The sequence below is a fragment of the Fulmarus glacialis genome, unplaced genomic scaffold (assembly GCF_000690835.1).
Source record: "Fulmarus glacialis isolate BGI_N327 unplaced genomic scaffold, ASM69083v1 scaffold39985, whole genome shotgun sequence".
In the NCBI taxonomy this organism is placed as follows: Eukaryota; Metazoa; Chordata; class Aves; order Procellariiformes; family Procellariidae; genus Fulmarus; species Fulmarus glacialis.
The window spans coordinates 1-11,383 of NW_009213056.1; the positions used below are offsets into that span (position 1 = coordinate 1).

Consider the following 11,383-nt stretch of genomic DNA (forward strand, 5'->3'; position numbering starts at 1 on the left):
ACCCTATCCCAGCCAAAACCAGGACAGGATGTGTCTTCAGATGTCTGCAGAAGAAGAGAGAGACAATTAAAGAAACTGTAGATATCCAGAAATTTGCACACAGACATTCCATTAGGAACACTCGATGAAGTCACCCCGCTTTGTCTCTCTTTTGTGTGCATGTTCCTGCCCTGCAAGTAACAATACCAGTCAAGCGTAAAGGTCCCGTGTCATAGTGGCCTGATTCAGTTTAAGTACAGTATTATTGTTTCCATATTGGACATCTGTAGTTCAACGAGGGAAAAAGAGTGATGTCACATATATTAAATTAAAAAAAACCCCTTGGCTAAACTGGAAAAAACCTGCAATTCTTTCTTAGCCATTGTTTTTCAAATACATTTTGGCCCCAAATTAATACTAACATAGTGATATATACCTTCTAAATCCACTATTTGTATCACGCTGCTGAGCCTGCTGGAACACCACATTCAGTAGATGCTACAAGTCCCACACTATTATTAGCATGATTTAGGTGGGGAGGTACACAGAGATCAAAACATTCATTTTCAGCAGTATGTTGAGACCAGAGTTTATTAACTATTGTTCCAAAGTGGGGCAGGGAAGGGGACTGAAAAGGAGAAAGAAGAGGAAGTTGTTCCCTGACCACCTACAGAGAAGAAAAAACTGCCCTGTTTTACATGGCAGAGGGAGGAGAGAAACTGTCCTCCTCTACATGTTCTTGAACAATTTGGTGTATTGCCACATCAGCCCTCCAGCCCTAACAGCCAAAATGCTATTACCAGTATTCCACTTTTGCTGTGGTAGTCCACCAAAAGGAAAGCTATCAACAAGAACAGTCCAGTTTTACTAAGCTACTTGCATTTGTGCTGCAGGAGCACTCTGTCAACCACAACAGTCTAGGATTGCTCATCTGAGCGCAACAGCAATACTAGTAAGACCACCCCAATGACTTACATCAATCACATCTGAAAAGTGGAAGAAGTTGTAAAAGCAGTTTAAAAACTATATAATTACCTTTCTTCTTCATTTGAATTTCTCTTGATCCAGGAGGTGCATTAATATCTCCTATCCCCTGAAAGTATACATATTTCTTCACAGTTATCAAATTGGGTGCAAACTTCCAAACATCCTCTCTATCATCAATGATGCAAACCATGGAATCCCCACATGGGAAGAGATCTCTAAGAGACAAAACAGTTGATAAAATGAATCCAGTTTTATAAATTAATATTATCAATGAAAGTAGTTTCTGTTGATGTTCTGGTTTATCATGAGTATGTCAGCAGGACACACTTATATATGAACTTACAAAAAAAAAAACCTCAGCAATATTAAAATTACAGAATTCAAAATACAGAATTCAATATTCGAACTAATTAAAGTTAATAAAAGAAGGAAACAGCTGTTTTTAAATCTCTATCCTAAAGGCTAGAAGCAGGAACCAACAAGCCTTTGCAAGAACAAAACATTACAACATTTCAGTCCAGTTTTCACAGTTTGTGTTGACGAACAGCCCAAAGCCAGCTATCACATGGACAATACACTATTCTATATATATCTACGAAAAAGACACAAGAACAGTTTCTAAAGAGTAGACTCATTCATTCTAAGACAAAGGAAGCAAAAAGTACTAATACTTATATATCATCTAGGCAGAGGAGGTAGAGTACTTAAGATATACACATGCATATGAAAACACAGCAAGAGAAGAAAAAAGCTTTTCATTTGCTATGGTCAGATGAGGAGGGGGCAATAATTTTTAATCTAGCTTTATGAAATACTAAACATATCTGTCTTTTAGAAAAAATCTTGGTTTTATATCTTAAAAAGATCAGAACCCGAATTTAGACTAGAATATGAATTCAAGGCTCTAGATGACCTAATTTCAAGAAACACTGCAGAACAGAAGCGGCTAGACGTATAGCACATTTGAAAGCCAGAATACTAGATATTCAGATATGAATTAACCTCAAACTGAGACTTTTGGTTTAATTAAAAAAACCACAACATAGAAGTCATTATACAAGATCACAAGCCATAAAGTCGAAATATGGTTATTACAAGAATAAAAAGTATAAATGAAAACATGATGCCGTTGCTGCACATTCTTACTGTTCTAGTACCACAGAACACATTAAGTAGATTAAATGCTCCAATACCTAACATCTCAGTTTTATTGAGACGGTGTTGATATTTAAGAGGCAGATAAGGAAGGACTATAAACATGTTAAGTACAGAGGGAGTAATTTTTATTATATTTAGCATATTCTGTCTCTGTTGTCCTGTTTTGTTTAAAGCATAAGACCTATATACACACCTAAGATTCCCAGTTTTAGAAAATGGATCGATACATTCATCCCTTGACAATATCCGATGGGAAAAAAGCTTCTTTTCAGGGTCCAAAAATCCTTTTGAAAGAAGAAATTAAAAAGTTAATGTTCAAAATGTTTGTTGCTTGTTTATATTCTATATAATTCAGCTATTTTAACTGTGCAACAGCAGTTTAATTAACAGACAATTTTAAGGTAAGAGATATTATATGGGGGAAAGGGTAAGCACAGAGGATCAAGTATTTGTAACTAATGCAGTGGATTAAGTTTAAAAATCCCATCTCATTTTCTTTCAACATAGCAACAAAACTGAAATTAAAATAACTAAATTTGTGACAGCCAAATAAATTAGGCTGAAAGAGATGCAGCAGGTGATAGATACACATGATTTTTGCAACTTACATTTATCTTTCTACAGGTGGTTCTTTAAAGCTAAATGCTCTCCTTAGCTCATTATGCCTAGGGACGGCAGAGAAGTCTCACAAGAGTCGGCAATGTGCTGCAATACTTAAGCACAATGGGCAAGTTAAGGGACAGTTTCAGCCGGAGCTCTTGCATTTGTAGGTTTTAAGTCGTACCTCTAACAAATACTTTAATGCATTTACATATAATGAATATATCCTGGGATTCCTAGAAATATTTAGGCCCAGTTGCAGTAACTTTTCTGACTGCACTCTCTAAAAAAAAAAAAGACAAACCAAAAACAAAACAGGAGAAGCTGTGCTAGCTGATCTTGAAGCAAGATAAAATGCTATTATTTCGGAAAATGGTGACTTGGGTGTACACACATGCACATGCTTCTGCACCTAGCCTCCAATAATGAAGTTCACCTTCATGAGATCACAGCCACATAATCGCTTAGAAAGAAACTAGCATTTTACATGCTAATCTGAATTTTTCATTTTACTGAATTTGCATTGAAGTTAGCATCAACTTCTCATTCTTATGAATAATACAAGGCAGTCAATACTTATCTGGGAACAATTTTTTAAAGTTTTACTTTTTTTTTTTTTTTTTTTAAATGGTGGCCATCTTATAGCCAGAACCAGAGTTCAAAATCACTACAGACTCTAAGGACCAACTTTAATTTTCTTTCAAGGAGCTTTGAGATTTGCAGAGAACACATATTGAACTCCTTTTAGAAGTCCAGCTCCCAGGAGTACGTTAAGTTGGGTCTTCAAAAACAGAGGGTATAAATTAAAAAAAAAAAAAAAAAAAAATCAGTCATCACTTATGAAAAGTTGATCCTGTATGTATTCAATATTAATGTGTAATTGGAATAACTTAAAACCCATAAAAGCAAGAAAATTCCGAGTTAAGGACAGAGGTTCAACCTTAACTCACCCGACTATGCTTAAGAATTGCTGCAAACTCGTAGAATCATCCCCTGTAGTGAGACCCTTGCAGTACCTAGGCATAATGAATTGAGAGAATTAGCTACAAAGATTTATTGCCATACACACAGATATTTTGACAAACTACATAAGCTGTCATACAAGTTGCTGTCCTCCCCAACCAAATTCTCTTCTACTAATTATCTGAATACACAGGGACTCTCTACACTAAATTGGACAGGAGTGCACTGATTAAATGGCAAAAAGCACAATGAGGCATTCAGTTGCAGTGTTGTCCAGCTAAAACTGTAAGAAAAGGGAAGTTGAACTAAGAAAACCCAAATGCAGAAACCCTGGCTGCTAGGGATTAGAGATAAGGTAGTGTTCTGGAGCTTTTCAATAATGCTTTGGTAAAGACTTATTAATTTTAATACTTTTTTCCCCTTTATAATTCACTAAAAATACACTGAGGATACAGCTCACCAGAAATGCACCTGCAAAAATAAAAGCCCATCTTAAGAGAGTCGGGTCTTTCAAAGCTAAGCTACTTGAATAGCAATATGGGAAACAGCACTGGTCTTTTAAAGAAGTTCTTTACATGTCTTAAACTGTTTGGTTTCTTTTGGGTGTTGCCTAGCCAATTGAGTCAATATAGCAGACATAATCCTGATGTTTTCACATTTCAGGGAAATGACACGTAACATTTCATTCATATACGTAATGTGTTTTCTTCAATAGTATGTTAATATTGTCTCGAAATCTTTGAAAAGGCTATATTGGCTAAAAAAACATCACAAGATGCAATGTTCAAAAGTAACTAACTCATATTGGGGAAGTCTCAAATCTTAGAGACAGAGTGAGTTAATTAGCAATTCCTAGTAGAAGTGATATAACAGTAGGATCCAACATGAATTTGAAGAAGTTCTTTTAAAAAATAAATCTAAAATTGAATTTCTGAAGAGTCAGGTCACCTCCAGTTCTACTTCAGGTCCTACTTTAGAACCTGGAAACAGCTGTTGACCCAATCTTTCAATAGCATTGGAGACCTTCAGACACTAGTGATTACATATACGCATGTATTCTGTCAATTATTTATTGAAATACCTACTGTAATATACTTGCTGTAACAAACGATACATATGAATGCCCTCAATTTAGTCCTACTTTCTAAATCCCACTATAAATCTTAAGATTTCACATTGCATTATTGTTGCCTAGTGGCCTCTGAACTCAAAATTCACAGTGGCATTGACTTTTACAACCAGCATTTAAGCTGACTTCAGTATTAAATACACTGAACTTCTCTTATACAGAGTAGGAAAAAAAATTAAGTAACAAATGGTCAAAATAATTATGTAGAAGAGAAACACTATGGGAAGCTCTAGATTATAAAATCCAACACTCATCTTCATAAACGTACTACAAGATACCACTTTGTAAATGTGTCAAACTAAGAAAGGGTTTAGGATAAATGACTTCAGCAGACATAAATGGTGTTTACAAATATCAGCTAATCCTACTTAAGAGCTGATAGGAGTCAGCTGGGATGAGAGAAAAGGACTGACAAGATGTCATCTGTTTGCAAAATGAGGAAAAAGCCTTCCAGGACATGGAAGGAGCAGCTCAGAGTTCAGATTTCACAAAGAAATACAGGATGTATATGGAGGACCTAAGAAAACCACCTTTTTCTAATGAAAAAGATTCCTGGTGCTTTATTACAAGTCCTTCCTTTATGTAGCATAGGGATAACTGTAAAATATCAAACTGACAGCTCTCTGAGAAATCATTTAACCAATACTGCCATCCAGTGTTCTCTATATGTATTAGCTGTACATTTCTGTTACTGCACCTTGGTTACACAGGTATGTGTATGTGGACCAAAGGCTATATCAACTGTTTCTCCATGCCGACATATTTCAGCTGAAACTATCATCATCACTGTATAAATAATCCACTTGTAGTTTGAATGCTTTTAATGAGGTTAGACAGCTTCAGGCAAAAATCCAGAAGTCTGGGGATGTCAGGAAGCAGCAATACCCTAATTTGCTCATTTGGTGGCTATTTCCTCTATGGAACAGATGGAGCAGCTCAAGCATGATGGCCACAAAGAGGCTTGTCACATTATAAGTATCAGTCTGCGCCAGCATGGGGACTGCAGGGTAATCCAAATTTTAGCTCAGAGATTAAAATGAGCAAACAGAGGACCAAATCACACATTGAGAGAAAAATCAATCATTGGTGAAGCACTTACACATCATGAGTTAGCTACCTCTGCAACTCATTCTTCTCCCTGGTATATTTGCTATATGTCTTCTGACCTTATTTGGTATACATCTTCTGACCTTAGGCCACATGCAGATTTTGGCACATAGATCCCACTTTCTTACTACCAGATATTTAGACCTTGTGTATAAGAAAACCATTCCCCTTTTGCTACGCAAGAAGTAACCACACTCTAAGAAGGACAGCAGAGTACAAAAGCGTTAATGCATTCGCAGTACACAATGTAAAATCCAACAGTGAGACTGACAAAACTTTAGGAAGATTATTCAAACAACTCAGCCAATAAATACTGAGTAATGTAGAAACGTACACTTGTATGGGCAGGACAGGACATGCCTCTCCTGAACGTTCGTTCAGGGAGAATTAGTTGGAGACCACATTAGGTATTGCTTTCTGATTACAGAAGTCTCTTATATTTGTCATTACAAGCATCTTCTGTGGCTTATTTAACATGCATAAAGAATTCTCTATTACACAATTCTTTTCTAACTGTTCTAGAGCTAACTAGGATAGTTAGCTCTCTGTTTTGGAATCTTTGGGATCATTGGGAAGTGTTGCTCAAGGCACGGCAACATGACACAAAAAAAGCAGATGTGAAAGACAACTTGGAAAAAAAAAGCTAGGAGACATGGAACAGCAGCAAGAGCAGTTTGACACGCAGAGTCATAACCTAAAACATTGTTAATTGTATTGCCTTAGTCCGACAGACGTAATAAAGCGAAAGTCTGAAGTGAAAATGCTATTCTGTCAAGGAAGACTCCAGATGGGGGAAAAGCCAATTTTACAGTTTAAACGCATGGTCACACTCCTAACACGAATTTGACCGTTATGCTTGCATAACAGGGTAGGTTTCTTTTATGCTTGTTGGAAAAAAGAAAACATTTCAGCCACACCATAGACTATTATTGCTATAATTTAAATGCAATTTTTCAGTTACTAGGAGAAAATATTTCTAAGTTCTTAAGAATATGTGAAAATAGTGCTAGAACCATGCTTTTCCTCAAATAAGCGCATCTCAGCTTCAGGACACAAACAGAACCACTGTAAAATGATTTATAGCAGCCAAACTTCCTTTGGTGAAAGGAAACAGCGGGGGGGGTCCCCACAGGAGGAGATAATTTCATGTTGTTGATTTTTATGGAACTGTTGCTTTAGATTTCTATGACAAGTGATGTTGCAGATCATTTTTAGAGCCCATCAGCATCATTTCTTACTTAATTCAATAGGAAGGCACTAGTTGTCATGCCACAATCTGATTCTCCAACCATCAGGGAAGCAAGAAAAGCACATGCCTGATGGGAAAAAAAGGATTTTTTCTAAAATTACATGCCATACAGGCACTGCCTTGTAAATGAGCCAAGAATTCTACTTACACGACTATTTAGGAAGTGTTTTTGCACAAAACAAAGAACAAATACTTGAAAACAACCACAGAAAGAAAACTAGTTATATGAGTATGAAGGCTGATTATGTAAATATTGTTAAATGTAACATACTACTCACCTGCAATTGTATGTGCATACAGTCTGCTGCCAAAAGTGAAAACATGTAATTCATATAGCTTGGCAATTTTTTCCAGGAATTCCTTACAGTGAGGACGCAAACGAGTATGCAACATAGGCTCACCTCGACCTAACTGGAAATGAAATATTCCCTAGAAGAAAAAGCATGTTTCATATTATCAAAATACCAAACAAAAACGCCAGCATTCCAGAAGTGCCCTCTTCCATCACTTCCACTACTTTTACTCGGTCTGACTAGGCTAAAGCGAGTTTTAGCCACAAAGATTATCTGGACGAATAAAATCCAAAGTACTTTTTCCTCTGTGCCAGTCAGACCATCACTAAGTTTTTCAAATGCAGGAAGCTGCACTGTTGAAAAGTTTATGATCAAGGTAACTTTCATTCAAATCTTTACTTACGGCAAACCAATCTGAAAAAAGCAACTTGAGAAATTTCTCAGAAAGTTCAGGATCTCACTCCAATAGTACTACTCAGTGAACTTCATTCAAATTAGTTTCAGTACATATTGAACTCAGAGAAAGACTTTGTTGAATGAAAAAATATTATGTCTATGGAAACATACCATCAGATAGCAAACCAGGAAGGAAGTTTGCAGATCAAGATCTCAGTTAAAAAATCTCAAAATCTTTTAAAAAATGTTTTTCTTCAAAACATGCATTTATACAGATGAAGACATAGCCTTTCAAATACACAAGGTTTTTTAATCTTTATGCTGAATATTCACTGTTCCCTTTCCTCTCAATTGCAAAGTACATTCACAGCTTCTTTTTTGCTAGCAGGTGTAAACACATGCTGAACCTACTGGACATGAGAGAATGGCAAGAGGAAGGGAAGAGGAACTAAGCAACTGCAGTTTGCATGACACTGGAGTTTGAATTTGCATCCTCCTGTACAAGACACTGTAGACACATTCCAACGTGCTTTTTGTTTCAAAGTTTCCAAATTGGAAATATTACAACCCAATAGTCCCTACCAGTTCAATGACAAGTGTTTCACGAAGAAATTAAACCGCAACACTCAAACTCCCCCCAGAAAAATGAAACCGAAGAAAAAAAAAAAAATCACTAGACGTATTCATGGAATGACAGACGTAGTAACACACAGGATTTCAAACAGTAATTCACTATATCCGCCTCAGACTTGGAGGGGAAAAAAGTCTCATTACTGAGTACTCAGCTTGTGAATTGTAGAGGAAGGAAAGCAGAGATTAAAAATAGCTACCTGAAACTTCTCGCTTAAAGTGACTGGAATGGAAAAGTGCAGGAAAGCATAAATGGAAGAAAGAAAACTGTCAATTTAAATGTAAAGGAACATATTTCAGAAGACTTCTTTCTCATTTTCTGTTATTCTTCAACTACAATTTTACCTAACCACAGAATGTTTTCTTAAAGAACCATCATTTAAATATTGTTAGAAATATTCCTGTTGTTACTTTGGCTTTAAAGTTAACACCAAATACTTACCTTATTAGACATTTGTTGGCAGTGCTGTTCTGTAGTATGGATCAATGTCTGGTCCAAATCTACCATGAGCACCAGTTTTCGATTTCGATGCAGTCGCTGTTGATCTTCTCTTCCTAGTTGCTCAGCTTGCTGTAACAAAATATTCACAACTAACTTTGCTTAGAAGAAATAAATTAGGTTTATTGCCTTTTGTGTATTGTAAACTCGAGAAGAAGTTCTGCTACAAACTAACTGCATAAGAAATGATGCTTCAACATAACTGTAGTGATGGCAGCTTTGTCAGCAATTTTTCTACAGAAAAAAAATATTCCCAAAGTCTACTCTCAGATCTTTGTGACACTAGTAACTCTTAAAACTGATAAACTCAACACGACAATTTCCAAATTTAATAAATAAATAACCACTGAATTAATTTAAGGCCAAGAGTTTTGAGAGGAAACAGCAGTAGCTTTGGGGTACACAAGGGACAAATTCATCAATAGGTCTGAAAACTTTGGCCACTACATTCAGCAGTTTTGTATCACTTAGGTACAATACAGCTGACACCACTAGGCTGAGTATAAAACTGAAGTTGCTAATGACAAAAATGATTATACCTGTCAACCTGAGCTTAAAGAATATATGCCTTCAGACATAAATAGTTAGATTATGTAATTCTATGTGGGCAGTGACATCAAAGGCCTTATACTCCAGTAAATCCGAGTAGAAGTTTACTCCTCTTGTGCATATTTACAAACTTTCGAGGTACCACATTAAGCTTTGTGTTCAGTTTAACAACTTCTGAACAGCAAGCTGCAGTGTTACCCACAAGACAGTTAAACTTAAAAGCAAAGTTAAGTGGAACATTATGAAGAAGCAGGAGCGAAGTGCAGATTGCCCTTTGAAACGCTCCTCTAGGATGAGGACACTTCCAGCTGCTTATATCTTCACATTTCTTCTCATTGGTGTTCTTTGAAGAGTTACCCAAAAAAAAAAAAAAAAAAAAGAGCGAGCAGCAACATAAAAAGGAAACAAAAGATCAAGTTGGTAAGGAAGATAAATAGAATGTTTATCTTCAAAATAAACATGCTTTTTCCCTAAATAAACTGAGGGATGAATAAGCATATTTTGATAACTCAGCTGAATGGAATATTTGAAAAATAATGAAATAAATTTAACATACAGGTAAGTTGCAAACAAACTAGCTTTACTATATCTAGTGGGAACAACTTCAAAGTGAAGGATGAAGCTAGGTTTCAAACACACTGCAAGCTTTGAACACATTTCAGCTAGTGGAAAACTGAACTTTCCACAAACTGCTCATTCTTAGAGACAAAAACATTGAAGTAGTAAGTTTTCAGGCTGCTGTCACAGAAGTGCCATCTTTTCAGTGCACAGCTCTAAAAAAACCACTATAAAACCTGATAACAATCAATCTGCATTAGGGTAAACACACAAAACCCCTGGGCTACTGATGTTCAACACCAAATTCCTCTTCAAAGGGAAGCCAAACTTTCTGTATGAAGTATATACAACATTGAAGAAACTCCTATAATTAAGCTTCTCAAGTGTGGAGCTACAGTGAAAGGTATGAATAAAGAAAGCATGATGGTACTTACCTCAGAGCTAACTTTCAGTTCTGGGACACTGTGAACCATAGACACAGTTGCTGTGGATAATGGCACATTCTGCTTTCCATTCTTGCTTCGTATCCTAATCATGCAGGGTAAAGAAGCATCAAAAGAAGGAGTAATAGTTTAGTGAAGAGTTCAACACACTGAAATCTGTAGTATCAAATTAGTCACCTCCAAAAAACCATGATTAAAAAGAGCTATTTTGACTAATACACTCTTTTAAATTCTTGTTAATGCAAGTTACTGAACAAAACGGATAGAGAGATCAAAGCAGCTCACTATAAAAACCTTGCAAAAAGTCACTGTAATTAGTTATGCTTCTACATAATTATTTCATGAAAAATGACACTAAGATGAAACAGACATCTATGTATCAATTGGCATTAGAAAACAGTTATAAACTAAGTATAACTACCAAATCATTCAAATTTAAAACTATTCCTTTCCTTTTTTGTAATCACTCAGCATGCAATTATCTACTTTTCTCCAAGCCAGACTATGAAATAAATTTAAGCAAAGGATAGACATGGTTACTCTTTACGCATAGCAGAGTGACTTACATGTGACTGCTGCTTCAAGAAAAGCATCCAAAAAATCCCCATAAATACTTTTCCCTAAATGCTATCATCATACAAACAGAATGAGGTACTACGTGCGTGTGCCTGTATTTATTTTATTTATGTGTATATTACACATTTATGTGTATATTACACATAAATACAAGAGTATATTGCTGTATATTACACATACAGTCCTACTCATATAATATCCATGATATATAGATGCATGTATATACAGATAAATATTAATACATACAGAATACATATCGTCATATAT

The 11,383-nt window shown here is 35.8% G+C and overlaps 1 protein-coding gene across 1 annotated transcript; it reads right to left on the reverse strand.

Annotated features, from left to right (window-relative positions):
- Window positions 1-1,014: 1,014 nt before the first annotated feature.
- Window positions 1,015-10,625, reverse strand: LOC104077012 (RNA polymerase II subunit A C-terminal domain phosphatase-like; the record flags this gene model as incomplete). Its single annotated transcript, XM_009578070.1, has 5 exons — window positions 1,015-1,181; window positions 2,318-2,408; window positions 7,451-7,601; window positions 8,934-9,062; window positions 10,532-10,625. Coding segments are annotated over 5 exons (632 nt in total), but the record flags the coding sequence as incomplete, so codon positions are not given.
- Between the last annotated feature and the right edge of the window lie 758 nt (window positions 10,626-11,383).